This window comes from Petaurus breviceps, unplaced genomic scaffold (assembly GCF_028583685.1).
Source record: "Petaurus breviceps papuanus isolate PSGF00001 unplaced genomic scaffold, PetGlider_PUasm1.0 398, whole genome shotgun sequence".
NCBI lineage: Eukaryota > Metazoa > Chordata > Mammalia > Diprotodontia > Petauridae > Petaurus > Petaurus breviceps.
The window spans coordinates 465,782-485,247 of NW_027186314.1; the positions used below are offsets into that span (position 1 = coordinate 465,782).

Below are 19,466 nucleotides of genomic sequence, written 5' to 3' on the forward strand. Positions count from 1 at the left end.
CAGGCAGTGAGCTCCCCTCACTGGAGCTGGAGCTGGAGCTGTGCAGACGTGGAAGGGCCCCTGCAGGCAGTGAGCTCCCCTCACTGGAGCTGTGCAGAGGGGGCAAGGCCCCTGCAGGCAGTGAGCTCCCCTCATTGGAGCTGTGCAAAGGGGGAAGGGCCCCTGCAGGCAATGAGCTCCCCTCCCTGGAGCTGGAGACAGAGCAGAGGATGGACTCATTGCTCATCTGTTCTGGTGTGTGTGTCGCGGGGGTGTCTTTCTGTGTTACAATGTGGAGTGGATTGCCGCTGAAGGCCCTTCCTGTCCTCTCTATCAATGACCTTACGTGGTATTACACTGGTGGCAAATCTAATATGCCTGCTATGCATACTTTCATCTACAATCTTGATAAAGGTATAGACAAAAATGAGACAAGAAGTGCCTGGGGGATTCTGCTGAATGGGTCTCTCCAGCTTGATGCCAATCAGCTAATCACCCATCAGGGCTCTGATTCCAAGTTCCCTGGGCCCACATCTCTCTGTCTGCCCTATGCTGTGCTGCTCTCCCAGTTTCCTCTGCTGACAGCAGTCATCACCTCTTTGCAAAAAGCCTGGTCTGGCTTGCCTCACTCTTCACCATCCCATGGGGACCAACCGCATCCCTCTCTCAGCGTTCTCATCATTTGATCTGAGAAGATTGGACCAGACATTGGCTATGGAGCTTGTCAGCCTAAAGTTAGAAGAATCCACCTCTTCGCCTTTGTGAAAATCCAAATAGTCTCCAGCCTCCAATCTTAGTCATAGGATTTAGAGCTGGAAGAGTCCTCAGAGAACCCCCAGTCCAAGCCTCTCATTTTACAGATGGGAGAAGTGGAGAAGGAGCCCAAATCCGCCCCCCTGTGACGTCTCCACGTTCCTTCCAGTTAGGCCTTCTTGGGCACTTCTCCCACTCTGCAAGATTTTTCAAAGCCCATTCCTTTATTCAGAGGAGGGAACTGAGGCATGCTGTGGTGTGCCCCTGGTTCCAGACAAGGAGTTATAGCAGAGTTTAAAAAGGGGAAGGGGCCCCTTTGGTCCAGGGGTCCTTCAAGGAACTGGGAAACAAAATCATAGGATTTCCAAGCCCTGGGGATCTCTGCACACATCTTGTTGTTCAAGCCTATCTGACTCTGCATGACCCCAGTTGGGGTTTTCTTGGCAGAGATATGGGACCGGTTTGCCATTTCCTTCTCCAACTCATTTTACAGTGAGGAAACTGAGGCAAACAGGATGAAGTGACTTTCCCAGAGTCACAGAGCTATGAATTGTCTGAGGCTGGGTTTGAACTCAGGAAGAGGAGTCTTCCTGACTCCAAGCCCAGTGCTCTGTGTGCTATGGCACCCCCAGCGCATTTCAACATTCATCTTAGTCTGTAGTCTTTCCTTGAATAGTGTTCCTGACCAGTGATCCTAGCCTGATCTTGAAGACATTCAGTGATGGGATGCTCTCTTAAGCTGAACCTTGAATGGTGGGGCTAGCCATCTCTCCAAAGCCCAGAGTTCTCTTTGACTTGGTCCCATGCCACACTATGTCCTGAGTCTCTCTCATTCCAGTCATTCCTGGGCCTTCCTTAGTCCTCTTGCCTTCTGCTACTGAAGGTCCCTGACAACTCCACTCATCTCCATCATTATGCCCCTTTATTCATCCTCCACATCACTCCTAGACTTGCTTAAAGAAGGAGGAATCTGGCCACCCTTCAAAAACCTCCCTTGGCTTCCTGCTGCCCTGAGACCAACTAAGGGCAGACGCCTTACCTGGGCATTTAACAAAGGGCTGCTGCCCATGCCATTCAGGCATATTTATGGTATGCCCCTCTGAGAATCAAGTGAAACCAGGGAGAGGGCTTTGCATGCCTGGAAGGGCTCTATGCAGCACATCCCTGAAGTCTCATTGAGGTTTTAAGCTATTAAAGATTAAGCTTGCACCAAGATTTTGGGGGCACCCTATCTATATGACCTATTATTATTGTCCATCAAGGCTCAGTTTGGGTGCTGCCTCCTCCAGGAAGCCAGCCCCGGTGACCCCATCCACAAGTGATCTTTTAGCACCTTATAATTCCTACTCTAAATCTATATTCATGTTGTTATTATATCACTTTTTGCATCCTCAAAAGGCTGGCCACTTGCACCACTCATTAAACCATGCAGTGGGTCAGTAAAGGGTGAACTCTGCATCACCACCTGGATGATCTTATGGGACTTTTGAAACCCAAGTATTCTGTAGATGTATGCAAGGTCTCACAGGGTTCTTCAGCATGACACGGAGCTCAGGCTCTGCCAGGCTAAACAGTCATCACCTGTGACCAGGATTGGTGTTGAGGATGGTCCAGCTCTAGCAGGAGCCTCAGTCCCGCAAATGTGGCCCCACCCATTCATGGAAATCATCTCCTTTGGCCTGGAGAGGCTGGGGTTTGTGTTGGATTTGAGTGTGTTGTCTGTCATCAGCTCTTCCTGCACTGACTTTGGGACTCTCCTGTCCTCAGTTAAAGGTCTTCATGAGTTGTGGTAGCTGAAAAATCCCTCCCTGCTCAGTTGAGCCCCTGAGGAGCTGTCTGTCCTCATGTAGGCTGGGCTCTTGTCCATTGCTGAGCCTGTACCTGAAGGCTAGCCAACCTGCCTGCAAAGGATCTGAGAGCCCAGCATCACCCACAGTCTATGGTGAGGCCTCTGGGCAGGACTTTTATAGGCAGTATCCATCCTCAGGAGACACAGGCATCAACCAGTGCAGCGCCATTTTTCTGTCTATACTTGAAGCAGTAGACTTTAAGTCTATTGTCTGAGAACCCCCCAGGCCAGCTAAATACTGAGAAGCTCAAGTTTACAGTCTAGCCCCTCTCCTAGTGAAGAGCTGTCAGTCAGGCACAACCCTTTATTAAGCGCCTATTACAAAGCAAACACTGTGCTAGGTACAAGAGATAAAGAGACTGAGCAAAGAAAGGCAAGTGATGCAAAATTCACCCTCACCGACAGAATCACTGCGACATCCCTACCCACTCCTCACCATGGGAGTAGAAGCTCCCTGAGGGTGAGTCTAGGGGCTGAATGATCTTTTTGTTTCTTCCCTGGGTCTTAGCACTGGCACAGTTGAGTCTCAATAAATGTTTGTTACATGAGAGAATGAAATATGCTGAGAAGCCAGACCAAGAAAAAAGATTGAAGAGGCATGAGCGAGTGAGTCTGTGAGAAGGTCATTCTAGATGGGAGAAAGTTCGGGGAAGTAAAGCTAGGAAAGAGGAAGCACCAGCAGGCTGGTGCTGGGGGGTCAGGGGCCGTTCCTAGAATGGCTCCTGGCAGGAGAAGTTCAATCCCACACCAGATTCAACCTTGAACAGCCCCAGCCCCTGCCCTAGCCCCATGTGTCATTTCTGATGTTCTCATGTCCACCCCCCTTCCATCCTTCACACCATCCCTTTGGGATGCCTCAGATCTGCCTGGGGTCTGTTCTCCAACCCTGGTCTGCCCTAACCCTGAACCTCTCCCCCCAACCCTGCCTGCAGGAGACGTGTGCCCGAATCCTCCTGTATCGGGGGGCCAACAAAGAAGTGAAGAACAACAATGGACAGACACCTTTCCAGGTAAGGAGACCCTGGAGAGGTTAGGGTGGGGAGGGGAGGAAGTAGAGAGGTGAGGACTGGAAGGAAGGTTGGATAAAGGGAAATAGAAGGTGTTCAAGTAACGGGAGAGAAAGGAAATTGGAAGAAAAGGGAGAGAGCTATGGACAACAAGGAAGATAGAAGAGGATGACAGGGAGGGAAGAGGGCTTTGGAAAAGGAGGGGTGAAAATGGGGAAGATGGGAAAGGAGAGGAGAGAGGGATGATGGGAGGACAGGGGAGAGAGCAAGTGAAAACAAGGGAGAAGAAAGCCAAAAGGGGGTGATAGGAGAAAGTGAGGGGGAAGGATGATAGGGACATGGTCAGTAAGTCAACAAGCATTTATTAAGTGCCTACTATATGCCTGACATTGTGCTAAGGAGACAGAATGGTAAAAGATGGCCACTGTCAAGTTCCCAGCCAATGGCAAAAACCAAACGTAAACAACTCTGTACAAATGAGATGTGTGTGAGATAAATTGGAGATAATCCAGAGAGAGAAAACATTAGCATCACAGGGGGTTGAGAGATTTCTCCAGAAGGTGGGCTTTTACGTAAGACTTGAAGGAAGTTAGGAGGTAGAGATAGGACCAAGGAGTAGTAGGCACGGGGGACAGCCTGAGAAAATGCCCAGCGCCAGGAGGAGCATCATCTTCAAGGAGCGTCAAGCCAGTGCCTCCGGACTGCAGGTGGCAGTGGTGGCAGGAGAAAGCAGAGGAAAAGGAGAGCAGGGGGGCAAGGGGAAGACAGGAGGCAGGAAAGGAGAACTAGAAGAGGGAGGGAGAGAGCTTGGTGAGAAGAGAAGTAGAGAGAGAAGTGATGGAAGGAACAGGGAAGGAGGGAGGGCAAGGATAGAATAGGGAGAGAAAAGAGGGGAGGGTGTGAAGGGCGGTGGTGGAGAGGGGGACTGAGGAATTGGGAGGGTGGAGAAAAGGGGGAAAGGAAAGAAAAGGAAGTGAAGAAGAAGTAGGGGCGGGAGAAGCAGCATAGAAGAGGCACCGGAAAATATCTAGGTAGGCTGGGAAGGGCAGCAAGGGACAGAATGCCAGGAGGGCAAAGGGCAGCAGGGGAGAAGACAGTCAGGGAAGTAGATGAGAGGAGTTATAGGAAAGAGGGGTAAGGGCAGGAGGGGGCATTTAGGGCAAGGAATGATTAGAAAATGTGATGTGGAAGGGCTTGGGGACAGGGAGCATAGGGTTATGGGGAGAGTGTGGAGGGCAGTGTTAGGGGAATGTGGCTCATTAGCAGGCTTTGGAGGAGCAGGCTATTAGGCTTGTTATCATGACTGTTCTTACCTGGCCCCTGGGGTCACCTCCTCTCTTCTCTGCCCCCATCTGGGCCAGGTGGCTGTAATAGCTGGCAACTTTGAGCTGGGGGAGCTTATCCGAAACCACCGAGACCAGGATGTGGGTGAGTGAGGTGGGAGCTGGAGGTTGGGGGCTGGTGAGGGAGATGTGGCAGACTTGAGAGAGGAGCGTGTGCAACTTGGTAGTACCTGATCTTAGGGGTGGGCTGAGCAAGGCATACAGGGCTGAGACAGAGTTATGAGGTGTGTGGGGCTATGCTGGTCCCTGCCCAAGCTCATTCTCACCTTTTCACCTCTCTCCCCTATCTCTGCCTCCAACCCCCCATCTCTGCCTCCAACTCCCCATCTCTGCCTCCATCCCCCCATCTCTGCCTCCATCCCCCCCATCTCTGCCTCCATCCTCCCTTATCTCTTTCCATATCTCCTTCTTTCCATTCTCATCATCCCTCTCTTTCCTTCTCCCCATTTTCCTTCTGATTCTCCTTTCATCTCTTCCCTCTCTTATCTCTTCACAACTCTCCACCTTCCCTTCCATTATCCCTATATACCTTCTCTATAATTTCTTTCCAACTCTCTCTCTTCCCTTATCTCCCCAAATCCTTCTTTGCCTCCCTCATCTCTTTCTTCCACTTCTCCATCTTTAATTTATTCTCCTTCCTCTCATCTCTTTCTCTTTCCCCATCTCTCTTCACCTCCCTTCTTCATGTTTCTCCTTCATCTCTCTTTCAACCTCGTCTTTCTATCTCCACTCTCACATCTCTCCCTTTTCAATCACTACTCTTCTTTTTCCACCTGCCTCCCACCTCTCTGCTTTCACCCTCATACTTTTCACCTACCCATCTCCCCCTTTCTTATCTCCCCTTTCATTTCCACTTCCCTCTATCCTCACACCTCCATTTCTCCTCTTTTCCCTTTCTCTATCTTCCCAACCTCACTTCTCTCCCTATTGCTTCTTTCTCATACATCTCTCCATCTCCTCTCCACGATCTCCCTCTTCTTCATCTCCTCCTTTCCCATTTTCATCTCTTCTCCTTCCTCCTTCCTCCGATTTCATCTTTCTCCTATCTCTTCCCTTTTCCCTTACCCCTTTCTCATCTCTCCTTCCATCCACCATCTTCACTGATCCCCAATCACCTCCCCCATGTCCACTCTCACCCACCCTACTAGTCCCCTTCCAGGAGTCCCCCAAGTATGCAGCCCGTCGGAGGGGGGGTCCACCAGGCACAGGGCTGACTGTGCCCCCAGTGCTGCTCCGAGCTAACAGCGATACCAGCATGGCACTGCCTGATTGGATGGTGTTTTCTCCCTCTGGGCCTCCTGGCCCTGGTCCTGCCCCAGCGGCCCCAGCTCCGACAACCCCCTCGACCCCAGGCACCAAACTCAGCAGCGGCACTCTGCGTAGTGCCAGCAGCCCTCGGGGTGCTCGCGCCCGCTCCCCTTCCCGAGGGAGGCACCCAGAGGAGGCAAGGAGGCAACCCCGGGGACGGCCCAGGTAGGGGGAACTACTGATATCTCCAAAATCCTTCTTTCTTATTCCCAATGCCTCTTCCCTCATGAATGGCCAAGGAAGACCCTAATCCCTCCTCTCCTGGCCTTCTGTTCCATAGATGGCTAGGAATACTCCATTAGTCTTCCCACATCCCAACTCCCTTTCTCCATGAACATTGAGAGAAATCTTTATCCTCCCAATCCTTTTCTCCCACTCCCAACATCCTCTTTCTCTATAGAAATTCCTTATCTTCATTCCTCCTCCTACTCTCAATACCCTTCTTCTCCCTTCCCCTGATCTCAATACTCTTCTTTCCTATGGACAGCCTGGAAAGCACCCAACTCCCTTGTAAATCCCTCTTCCACCCTATTCCTCATGAATACCCCAACCTTTCTATCCCTCTTTTCCCATGACTGTCCCCAGTACCCCCCATCCTTCCTCTGCATGGATGGTCAGACAAACCTTAGATTTCCCATCAGTCCTACCTCCCAACCCACAGATGACCCAGATCTCCATAAATATTTATTCTCCATGGACTTCCCCAATTTCTTCTTCCTCGTGGCCTTTCAAATGTTCCTTATGCCTCCTTCCCCACTCCAATGCCTTCCTTTTTCATGGATGATAAGGGAAACCCGCAACTCTCCCAACCCAGTTCCCTGGGCCTAAACCCTTCCTTCCCTAGAGAAACTCATATCCCTAAACTTCCACATTTACTCCCTAAATCACTCCAATTCCATTCCCTAATTTCCCCTCCCTATCCAAGAAGCCATGGTCATATCAAATTCCCCAGATGTCCAAATTGGTTTTCCAGGACTCCTTCAAAGCATCCATTTCACTAAAATGCCTACTGTGTTTAGAATTCTATGCCCAGCACCAGGAAAGGTACAAAGATAAAATATAGTTCCTGCTCTCGAGGCACTTCCAGGCAAGGAAGAGTGATGTGAAACTTAGGAGGATCAGCGTTAACCTAAGGAGGTCTCTCTAGCCATAGGTCTCTTTTCTTGGACCTCATCAACATTTGGATATCACGCTTATCAAATGTAAAGCTATCCAAGAGTTGGGAAGGAGCACCGATAGGTTAAATGAGTTAGGATCCAAGAAGATCTTGTCTCGAATGTGAGGCTAAGAGATTGATGACTTTAAGATGGAATTTAATAGGAATAAATGTAAAGCCATTCTTATGGGACTCAACAAGCCAGCAGCACAAGTACAGAGTGAGGGAGGTGTGGCAAGACTGTATCTCAGAAGAAGACATGCTTGGGGGTCTCAGTGGGCTACAAGCTTGGTATGAACCCCAAAAGTAAGTTTGACTTTAGGACATAGGATCAGAGATAGTTCTCTGAATGAGGGGTGATCATGTGAAGATTCCTCCCCTAGACAGGGGACCACATCCACTTCTGGAGGGCACATTTCAGGAAGGTCCTTCACAATCTGTCTAGAGGAGGGTAGCTTTGGTGGGTGTGAGGGAAAGAAGGAATTTAGAAGTGTGCTGGACCAGGATTGGCCGAAGGTGACAGAGTCAGAAGTAGAAAAGGCCTGGGGCTGCAGGCTCTGTGGGCTCTGCTATCTGAAAGGCTATCAGCAGGAAGGGACTGATCCCTGCTTTGCTTCCTCAGAGGACAGAGCTGAGAGCAAGAACAGTGAGTTTCATGGAGATCAATTTGAGTTTAATGTAAAAAACCAACTCATCCTAGTGATAGAATTGGCCGGCACTGCCTGCCCACTTGTCGAAGGTTTTTCAGTTGACATGGCTGTGATTTGGACAGGAGCAGGCTGGTATCTCCAGCCCCTTCAGATCTGATGTTCTGCAGTTCTAAATAGGGAGGGTCAGGTCAGTCTGTAGAAGACTTCAAATATCAAGTAAAGAAATCCAGACTTGTTTCTGGAGGCCATAGGGAGCCATGGATATTTTCTGAGTAGTGTAGGGACATGGCCAGAGTGTAAGAATGTGAGGAAATGACACTGATATTCTGTGAAAGACAGATTTAAAAGGGAGAGGTTGGTGGATGAAGAGATTTCTACAATAAGACTGCCTTGGGATGGTGGTAGCTATGGAGAGAGACCAGAAGCCCCCAATCACCCCTCCCTGACTTTCTGGCTCCCTTTCCTCTTAAGTTCCTATCAAAGGTCCTTCCAGTCAATAATTACCAAGTCTCACCCCCCTCATCCCTCCACTCCCACCCCCACCCCATGGTGTTAATCTGGACATCTCCTTTTCCTCAACACTCCTTTATATATATATATATATATATCCCAGCTCCAGTGGGACACCCAGAGAGGGGCCATCTGGGGGCACAGGGGGATCCGGGGGCCCTGGGGGCTCCCTGGGAAGCCGGGGACGGCGACGGAAGCTCTACACAGCAGTACCAGGACGCTCCTTCATGGCGGTGAAGCCATACCAGGCCCAAGGCGAGGGGGAGATCTCCTTGAGCAAGGGAGAGAAGATCAAAGGTACCTGGTGTTGGGGTGATGGGATGGGATTGATTGGCATGTGTGGGGGTGGAATCAATTCACTAGTGTTTCTTGAGTGCCTACTGTGTGTAAGGCCCTGGAGAATATAAATGAATAAGACACGACCCTACCCTCAAGGAGCTTATGATCTAGTTGGGGAGACAGAACATATATGTAAAAATACAAAAATAAAATATAATAATATGTTAAAGAGATCTGATTTCATTAGCATCAGGACCCCCCTCCCCCAAGACAGATAGAAACAGGCCCATAACATAGTAGGAAGTTTTGCCCAAGGAGCAAATAGAGGAGGAGCAATTTGGGCAAAGTGAGGTAGCTTTAGGTATCAGTGGTGTGGGGCACCTGAATGAACCAGCCCCATGGAGCCTGGACCTTGAGGCCTCTCCGAAGAGAACAGAAGGGTCTCTGATGTATTGCTAGCATGCCAAGGCAGCTGGAACTCAACGACCAAAGCCAAGCAAGTCCCGACAGGGCTGAGCTAGCTCGGAAGGCCACAAAAACTGAGTCCAGGGATGAATTGGATGTCTGTCATCCAAGATCCAGATGAGTTTGTCAGGAGAAATTTGTTATCAGGTTGGCCATAGGGGCAGGCATTTTTCAGCCACTCTGAAAGACCATTGAGGAGTCACCAACTGGACATGTATCAGCAGAGTGAAGCCCCCAGTCAATCCAGCAGTACTGATGAAGCACTCAAGTGTCTACTCAATTGGCAGGCTGCCCTCAAGAAGCCAACATTCTATGCAGGGACTGATGACGAGAGATGTGCAGGATATATATAAAGTGAATACATAGGTTGAAACAAATAACAAAAACCACTCATATTAATAGCAAACTTTGACTATAATCAACTGTGTGAGGTAGGGAGTGCAAAAACCCTCCCCCCATTTTACAGATGAGGAGAAAACAGAGAAGGGCCATAACTGTCAGTGCTTCCCTACTCCAAATCCAGTCTTCTTTCTACTCCTCCATTCTGCCATAATTCAATCCAATTCAATTCAATCAACACTGATCAAACACTGGGATAGGCAGAGTTTAGAAGAGATGTGACCTTGTTTCTACCCTTCAGGGCTTGGCCACAGTGTGATGGGGGCTATGGTGTGTATGTACACACGAATGATGCAGACTAATACAGATAAGTGTTCCAGAGAAGTGCCAGCAAAGTGTTAAGTGGCACATTGGAGGAGGGGAGAGATGAAGATTCAGTAGGTGAAGGGAAGGGAAAGAGAGCCATTGGAATTTAGGGCACAGGGTAAACTGAGACCTGAAAGAAGAAAAGTGCTAAGTGTGTTTGAGGAATGGTAATTGGCCCAGTATGGCTGGAGGGTGGAGTGTATGGTGGGAATTTGGACAAGACAGGGCTGGGAAGGTAGACTTGTGGAGAGTCCTGAATGCTAGGCTAAGGAATTTGAACTTTTCTCTTCAGGCAATAGGGAGTGATGGGAGGGATTTGAGTATTGTTCTGAGTAGAGGCATTCCTCAATATAGCTTCTTGCTGCTAAAAACTAGGAGCATACTGCATGGGGCATTGAAAGGTGAAATCAGGGAAGCACAAATTCTAGTGGCTCTTTCTGAGGGGAAAGTCTTCAGGAGGACAGATCCAGGAACCACATATCTACCCATCCATCATCTGAGGAGCAGCTCAGAGAGTCCCATTACCAGAAGACTGGCTCCAGCAACTCATGAGACAGTCCGCTAAGTCATGGAAGGCTTGGGATCTTTGTTAGTGGGGAAAAGACCCACATTAATGACTTCAATGATGCCTGAAGAGTTGGAGATTATAATTCAATAAAGCAAGGAATGCCTCCTGCATTTGGGAGGAGTCTCCACAGAAGATTTGTGTGAAGACAGGTACAGGAGATGGGGTAGAGGTGCCTTGACTGAAGGAGGACACATACCCCTTTGCCTCAATTCCCAATCCTTGAGATATTGAGTATGACAATTAGAGGGATTCCTCCACCCACTGAGCCCAGCCTCTGTGGAAGCTAATGAAATGGTATGGATAAGGTGTGCCCTGCTGGTGAGTACTGTTGGTGGAAGCAGGATCCACAGAGATTCTATCACAACTCTTTTCATCACGGAAGAATTAAACGTTAGAAAATAACACCAATTATAGACTGTACTATTGCTGTACATGAGTCAGATTTTAGAGGAAAATGGTGGCCAATACCAACTAATTGTTGTTCAGTCATTTTTTTTCTGTGTTTTCCATGTCTGTCTCTCCACGAACCCATCTGGGGTTTTCTTGGCAGAGATACTGGAATGATTTGCCATTTCCTTTTCCAGCTCGTTTTATAGATGAGGAACAGAGGCAAATAGGGAGAAGTGACTTGCCCAAAGTCACACAGCTAGGAAGTATCTGAGGCCAGATTTGAACTCAGTAAGATGAGTTTTCCTCACTTTAGGCCATGCTCTGTCCCCTTTGTCACTTAACTGCCCTGTCGAATCAGTAGAGAGACTCGTGGAAGACATTGTTCGAGAAGCGTACAGTGAGTGATATGAGTTCAAAGGGAGAGATCACTGTGGACTGGGGTGGTGGAGGAAGATTTCCTTCTCCAAGTGGCTACAACTTGAGAGACAGGGGGAGGGGAAGCCAGCTGAGGCTGTGGAAGGTGCCAAGAAGCCAGGTTTCAAATCCCAGCTCCACAGCTTTCCATGTGACCATGTGCGAATTACTTAGACTGCTCTGTGCCTGCTTCTTCATCTGTAAAATAGGCATGATAACACCATGCAACTGATGCCATAGGGTTCTTCTGAGAACCCAATGAGATCATGGACACAATGTGTTTTTGTACTGGAGACTGAGATTCACGTCAGGTGTTCATTTTCCTCTTCCTCCTCCTTGGAGAGGGAGGCAGAGAGGCAGGGGGCACAGTGGAGAGAGGGCTGAGGGCTGGTCTGGGAGCTGAAATAAGCTGTGTTTGGGTGGCAGAACTGGCAATGCCACTTTCTTAAAAATTGCTTTTGATTGATGGAAAAAATGAGACAAAGGGCTGAAGCTCCCTCTTCACTGCAGATTGGATCCTTTTCTGCTCCTTAGAGTTTTGTCCCAGTGTTTTCTTGCTATCTTGTTTCTCTGCCACCCGCAGTTACAATGTCTCCCTTCCCTAACTTTCATCTTCCCTAGAAAGCCATTGCTGGCAACAAAGAATAAAAAAGTTCAATCCACCAAATGCCACTTCTTAGCAAGCTGATTAACCTCTCTGGGCCTGTTTCATCATCTATAAAATTAGGACACCTGCAAGCCTTAAAGGGCCCTGAACTTGGACCTATGAGATCTGGATTCAAATTCTGCCTTTGAGATTTCTGCTACTTGTGTGACACCAGGCAAGTCACCTTAGCTCTCTGAGCCTCAGTCTCTTAATCTGTAAAATGGGAGAAATGATATTTGCACATCGTAGCAAAACTAGTAGCAGCAGAGTTGTCATAAGAAAAGTGAGCTTTACAGTGCTGTAGAAATTGAGTGAGTGTATGCTATTACTACTCCTGAAGGCGTTCTGTGTGGGATAAGCTGAGCATGGGAGTAGAGTCAGAAGGCTGGCTGAAACACAACAGTGGGGCAAGCATGAGAGATGAGAAGGGAGTGGAAAAGCAGATTTGGAGAAAGAAGAAAGTTCATGTCTTGGTTCTGGTACCTGTGGCCTTGGGGAAGTCCTTGAATGTTCACTCTGAGTCTCAGATTCAGCCAAAATGAGAGGAGGTGGTTGAGCATCTCTGAAGGCCCTGCTCACTCTCTGATCTTCAGGTGTGGGGTGTACAGATAGTGGGAAAGCCGTGTGAGCAGAACAGGAAGAGGTAAGGTTGGAAAAACAGGTGAGGACCAGGATGCTACTGCATGAGATGGTGCCATTGGCCTTTTCTAAGAACATGGAATGTTGACTGAAATGTTGGATAGCTTGTATCAAGATGAAATTGGACAGGGAGAAATGGCCAATTCTGCCCTTAGATCCCAAAAGGTAGCAGCCTAAGTGCACAAGTTGGTGTGAAGAGGACGCAAAGATCTTCACAGACTGGCAGCTCCACATGAGGCCGGTGTGATAATGGACCAAGATGCACAGCCTAATGTGACCTTAGGCAACATGAAGAGATGCAGTGTCCAGAAGGGAGGTGGGGGTGGATGAGGGGCCTCTATCACTCCCCCGTACTCTTCCCCTTTCGGCCTGTCTAGAGTTCTGGGTTTAATTCTAGGGGCTACATTGGAAGAAGGATGTTGGCAAATGAGAGCTCATTCAGAGAAGTGGAATATGAGACAGGAAGGACATATCAGCCATGCCAGAGGAGGACTATTTGAAGTCTCCACCTTTCAGACTTCTCTTCCTTCAAGGTTCAGCTTGGGTGCCACCTTGAAGCCTTCGCTCATCTCCCCTCCAAGTGAAACCTCTCCAAGTTTCCCTTGAGCACTCCGGGTGAAATTCTCATTTGCTCCATCATATCCACTCTACTCCCCACCTCAGGAGAAGATATGCAATTTTAGAGCAACATGGATATCATTGTTCATCTTTGTGGCCCCAGCATCTGGCATAGGGTTGTGTCCAGAGTGGCCTTTAACAGACTTACATTGAATGAATGTCTACAGGGAAAATACCAACACTTCAAAATGCATGTTTCCTAGTTAAATTTTTTAGTGGTATAGATGTTGTTTGCTTCTCTTTTAGCAAAACATTTGATCAAGTTTCTTGTGCTTTTCTTATGGAAAAAATGGAGAGATGTAGGCCAGCAGATAATAAAATAGGTGAATTTGGTTGAAGGAACTTGTGGTGCTTAGCCTGGAAAATAGAAACATGAAGGGGGATGAGTTTTTGAAAGTTAGTTATAGAAGAAGAATGAATGGTGATTGTGTGAATTCTTGCACAGATCCTATTTAGCCAAGGCACTGCCCCCCCAAGCCCTTCCCAACAGTCCTGGGTGGCAGCTTGCACAAAATGACCTATGAAGTCATTGAATATTAGCTGTGTTATGTGATCAAAGGAATTCTTTCCCATCCATGACCTCTGAGTTATCTTCCAGTTTGGAGAAAGTCTATATGGTGTGGGAAGTCAGGCTCTGAGGCCCCTCCCAGCTCTGAGATGCTAGGATTCTATAATGGTGGGCAAGGGGAGGGAGAAGGAGACCTTGAGTATCCAGTGAAACAACATGGAGTTTACTTCTCATTGGACATGACTTTTTGTAATTTCATGCCAATAATTTTGAGCACATGAAAAAACATTTTGTCCTAAATTCTGTTTTCCTGGGCCCCTCTCTAAGGGTTCATGGTGGTGAAAAATTGCATCCAGTTGTGTGTGGGGGAGGCTAATGGGAGAGGAGGAGTTAGGATTCTCTTTCCTTCTTAAAGCCCAAGCTGGGAGACACAGGAGAACTCCTTGACCAAAATAAATAAATAACAGCAGTGGTGAGAAGAGGTGTGTGTATGTGGGATGAGGAAGCAGAGATTCAAAACCTTGCTATAGAAGGATTTAGTAATCAGTTGGGGATGTTTCACTTGTAAAAGAGAAGATGTTAAGGTGTGGGGTAAAGCTACTATCTTCAAATATAGGAAAGGCTGGTTGTCTTGAGGAAGAGGGAGCAGACTTGTACATCTTGGGCCAAACTGGAACCGCGTAGAGTGGTAGGGAAGGCTTAGGTTTGATATGACCTTCGGAGCTGTCCAAAATAGAGCCATTTGCTTTGGCAGATGGAGCTCGCCCTATCAATAGAAGACTTCACCCAATGGCCAACTGACCACTTTTCAGGGACATTAGTATAGTTTGAATGAGGCGCCTTCTGAAGTCTCTCCCAGCTTGAGTGGTATCGAGGAGGTGCCTGCATAGGGTGGAGATGATTTCTGAGGTCACTTCCAATGCTGAAATTTTATCATTCTATGAGATAAAGGGATGGGGAGACAGATCTAGGATCTTTTCTCCCCAGAGGTGGTATAAGCTAGAAAGAAAGAAAGAAAGAAAGAAAGAAAGAAAGAAAGAAAGAAAGAGGAAGGAAGGAAGGAAGGAAGGAGCCCAAGGAGAGAGTAAATAAATTTCCTAACAACTTGTTATGAATACATTTTTGAGACCAATGAGGGATGCCTGGTTGGGGCAGGGTACCATTAACCTTCAGAGGAGAAGAGCATGTCTTCTCCTTTGGAGCACCAGAGAAGGTCAGAAACTTGGGCTGACCCACTGGGTTACTGCATAGAGTCATGCAGTGTCAGAGGTGAAGGGACTTCAGAGGTCATCTCATCCACTCCTCACCTGCCCAGGAATCTTCTGCAATACAGCTAACAAGAAGAATCTCATGTCTAACTTTATGTTTAAGGACTTGTTGATTATGGGAGGGGCTGTAGAGGTCTGTGCAGGTGATAGAAGAAAGCTGTTGGATGGTGGGAAGGTGATGAACAGATTCTGAATGTGCTTCCCTGTCTTGCTCTCTGGTCCAGTGCTCAGCATCGGGGAAGGAGGCTTCTGGGAAGGCCAAGTCAAAGGTCGAGTTGGCTGGTTCCCCTCAGAGTGCCTAGAGGAGGTGGCTAATCGTTCCCAGGAGGGAAAGCAAGGTAACACGACCTCCATTTCCTTGGTTGGGGGTTAGGGGATTGGACTGTTGATGGGAAGTCTGTCAAGGGGAGAGAGAAGGCTGTGGGTGGAGTAAGGGAAGGAAGGAAGTGACCTGGAGATGTCACTCAGTCACTCCCTCGAACCTCCCCCCCCCCCATCCAGAAAGTCGAAGCGACAAAGCCAAAAGGCTCTTCCGACATTACACCGTGGGCTCTTACGACAGCTTCGACGCCCCCAGGTAAGGAGTCCTCCCTGTCCCCCCCGACTTTCCAACACCTTTGAGCCCCATTTCTCCAATACATTCATAGATTGTTCCATCTGAAAGGTTCATTGGAGGTCATCTTGTCCTAACTCCTCATTTTGGAGAGGAGGAAGAGACTCAGAGAAGGCAAAGAGACCTTCCCAAGATCTCACAGCTATCAGTTAGAAGCAGAATGAGAGTTCGGACTGAAACCTAAAGCCTCTATATGGTATCCAGTATACTATCTACTCCCCCCCCCCCAAATTGCCTCTCCTTGAATGCAGACCCTTTTCCTTCTCTGAAGGGAGTCCTAACTCTGTTTCATAGGTCTAGAATTAGCTGTGGGAGACGAATACATCCCAACCTTCCAGGGCCTCTCTCCATCTATATGGTCCAGAGTCAGGGGCTGGAGGGAACCAATAAGTATATGTCCTAACTCCCTAAGCTTATACCCACACTGGTGCATTGGACAAATGTCCCAGCCTCGAGGGCATGGACCAGGAAGAATTGAGGACAAAAGTGGGAGGAAGGGGCTGGTAATAGGATGTGCTGGCTTATTTTCTCTCTCCAGCTGCTTACTGATCTTCTGAAACTAGTAGATGCAAGAGGTAGAACTTGGTTTGGGGAGGAAGGGGTCTGGAAGGGGAAAGACCTGTGTGTATATGTACATGTAGATGTGTGTGAGTGTTCCCAAGGCAAGTATACTTTTATGAACCTGTGTGTTTCTGGTGATATATATGAGTATGAGTATGTTTCCCTGAAAATGTATTTTCAAGTGGGTATGCTCACCCATTTATTCTATGTTTATTTATTGAGTACCTACTATGTGCAAAGCCATACAAACATGATTAAGATAGGGTACATGTGTCTTGGTGATCAGTATTATTTCTCTGTGTCCATGCTTGTGTGCTAGTGGGAGTGACTGTGTTCGTTTAATAATAGTATCTTTTTGAGTGTGTTTCTGTGTGTGTGACCCTGAGTTTGGGCAGTTATTTTTCTCTGAGGATGTCCACATGTCCTTATATCTTGGTGTGTGAGTGACCCTGCTTATGTGCGTTTTCTCCTTGGGTTTCTGCTTATGACTTTTGATTTGTGTGTGTGTGTGTGTGTGTGTGTGTGTCTTGATACATGCCTGTGTGTCTCCATGGGTATGTTTCTGAATCTATCTGTATACCCATATGTATCCCTGTGAGTGTCTGTGTTTGCAGGGAATGGGTGTGCATGTGTGTACCCACGTGTGCTTTCTGGGAGTGTCTTACTACATCCCTAGCTTCTTTGCATCTACATGCCTTTGCATCTGGGTCTCTGGGAGGCTTTGGCTACCTCTGCTCCCAGGACAGAAGCCTGCAGGGGAGAATGAGGCTCAATTTAGTGTCTTAGAGCTAACTCAAGAAGGTCCTGCATTGAAGGTGCTGTTACATTAAATGTGTCCCAAACCTGTGTGTCTGTGTTCTGGCCAGTGGAAAAGGGTTTGTGGGTGAATGGAGGGGAAAAGGAAGATGTGGGGAGAGGGATTGGGTTATCCTGCCCTGTATTTATGTCTGAGGCATTTGGACCTATTTACACCCCCTAGGAAGACTCTCTTGGTTTTCCTGTTTCCCGTTCTTCGCCAGCCTCTTCCTATCTGCCCCCCCTCTTCCTGTCCCCCTTTCTGGGACTCACTGCTTCCCTCCTCTCCCTCCCTCTTCTTTCTATCTCCCTCTGTCCTTGTCTCCCTCCTCACTCTCTCTCCTGACATTCCCACCACGCCTCGTGAGCCTGCTTCTCTATCGACCTCATGCTGCTGTGGTGTTGGCCGTTGAGAATCATCTCCCTGATCATTTCCACTTGTGCACACACGTGTGTGTGTGTGTGTGTGTGTGTGTGTGTGAGAGAGAGAGAGAGAGAGAGAGAGAGAGAGAGAGAGACAGAGACAGAGACAGAGAGAGACAGAGACAGAGACAGAGACAGAGAGAGAAGAGAGAGTGAGACAGAGAGAGAGTCTGTCTTGGAGCTCTCTTCCCCTCCTCCAGTCCGTGGTGGGCTCCCCCTCCTCTTTCTTTCTGCCCTCACCATGTTGCGTCGGTTGATGGTTTCACTAAGACACTGCTGTGTTCCGGTCATGCTCTCTCTGGCCCTGCTTGTGCAGTGTGGTTTGTTTTGTGTTGTGTGTCCCTCTCTCCTCTCTCACTCAGTCTGCACCTGCGCGGGAGGGCTCTGGAGGGAGGAGAAGTGGATCGGGGGGAGGGGGGAGGGGGGGGACCCAGACCGGAAGTGCCTCCCCCTTCTTCTCCTCCTCCCCCCTTCTCGCCCCTCCCCCTTCTCCCGCCAAGGGGGCCCCTGCGTTCCCCTCCAGGTCTCCCCTCCCCCCCTCCTCACTCCCAGCCCCCCTACGCAGCCCAGCGCAGGATGCCAAGGGGTTAAAGCCAGGCGCCTGCCGGCCTGCCTCCCGCTCTGTCAGCGGTGCTGAAACCGGCGGCGCTGTCCCTGGTGCTGAACCCGGCGCTGTCCGTGGTATTGAACCCAGCCCCCCACCCCCACCCCGCGCCCCCCAGCATGTGAGCCTCCCTCTCCCTAACCCCCTTCCTCCCTGCCCCCCCCGGGGGGGGGGTCGTGCCCTCTCCCTCCCCCGGCGCGGGTCAGCATGAGGTGGGGCCTGGGGGCCCGGACACGGGGGACGCGGGGGCGGCCGGGACCGGGGCCGGGGCCAGGGCGATGGCTTTGTCTGCGGCCGGTGGCAGTAGCGGTGAAGGGGGGGCCCCCCTGCCGCAGCCGCCCCCCCTGTCCTCCAGCTGGCCGGCCCTGGGGCCCCGGCGGCGCAGCGTCTGGTATATCTACAGGTAATGGAGCCCCTAAACACCCCCTTTCCCCCTCCTCCCATTGGATGGATCCCTTTCCCAGGATCTCTTTCTCCAATCCCTCTGGGCCACAAACCCCCTTGCCTCCCCTCTCCCAGAATCCCTTCTTCATTGAATCTTCCTCCCTCAACACTTTCACTGGATTCTACCCTTGCCCCACAGCCCCTTCCTAATTTCCCACCTCTCCAACCCATCTTCTCCCTCCTTGGTTGCTCCAGAACCCCTCCCCCAACTTCAGGGACACTCTACAACCCTTTCACGCTGGGCCCCTACCTTTACTCTCCATCTCTCCAATCCCATGTCCTTCCTCGACTCTCCAGGTCCCTGAGAACCATCTCCCTGATGCCCCCTAATTCCAGGACACCATTGTCCACATATCCCTTTCCCCACCCCCATCCCTCTCCTTAGCTTCCCCCATCAAAAGGCCCCACTCTAGTCAGACCCTCTTGGGTTTCTCCTTATCTCCCAATCTCCAACCCCTAGCCCTTATCTCCTCCATCTCTCTAGCCCCAATGAGACCCATTTCAGAACCTCTCTTCTTTATCTCTCTCTCTTCCCAGACTTTCTCCTTGTCTTTCCATCTCTCTAGACCTTGTCCCTTTCCCCTATCTCTACAGTTCCCTGCCAGGACCTCTCTCCCCAACTCACTTTCCCTGCTTCCCCCAAACTCTTCAGACTCTCCCCCCAGTGCCCAGTGCCTTCTTAACCCAAGTGTCACCTTTATTCCAGACCCATTTCCATAGTCTTCTCTATCTTTCCAGCTCTGTACCCCAGATTCTCTATGCACTATCCCCACAGATCTACTCTAGAGTCCCAACTCCCCTGTCTGCTATCTTCTGAAACCCCTCTATATCATTCAGCTCCCCAAGTATTTCTTCCCACTTCCAATTGAACCCCCATACACACACTTCTCCAATCTTCCATCCCTCTGTTCCCCCATTTTCCCATTCACCCCTCCCAGAGCCAGCAAACCCCTTCACCCCATTCATCCCCC

The 19,466-nt window shown here is 49.4% G+C and overlaps 1 protein-coding gene across 2 annotated transcripts in view; it reads left to right on the forward strand.

The window, feature by feature from the left end:
• Positions 1–19,466, forward strand: part of LOC138170848 (SH3 and multiple ankyrin repeat domains protein 1-like) — a 45,569-nt gene that overhangs the window by 14,268 nt on the left and 11,835 nt on the right. For both annotated transcript variants that reach the window (XM_069100354.1, XM_069100353.1), the window contains exons 8-13: positions 3,514–3,591; positions 4,950–5,016; positions 6,080–6,404; positions 8,659–8,852; positions 15,280–15,393; positions 15,557–15,632. In XM_069100354.1, the coding sequence (XP_068956455.1) occupies positions 3,514–3,591; positions 4,950–5,016; positions 6,080–6,404; positions 8,659–8,852; positions 15,280–15,393; positions 15,557–15,632 (854 nt within the window). The remainder of the gene's footprint in view (positions 1–3,513; positions 3,592–4,949; positions 5,017–6,079; positions 6,405–8,658; positions 8,853–15,279; positions 15,394–15,556; positions 15,633–19,466) is intronic.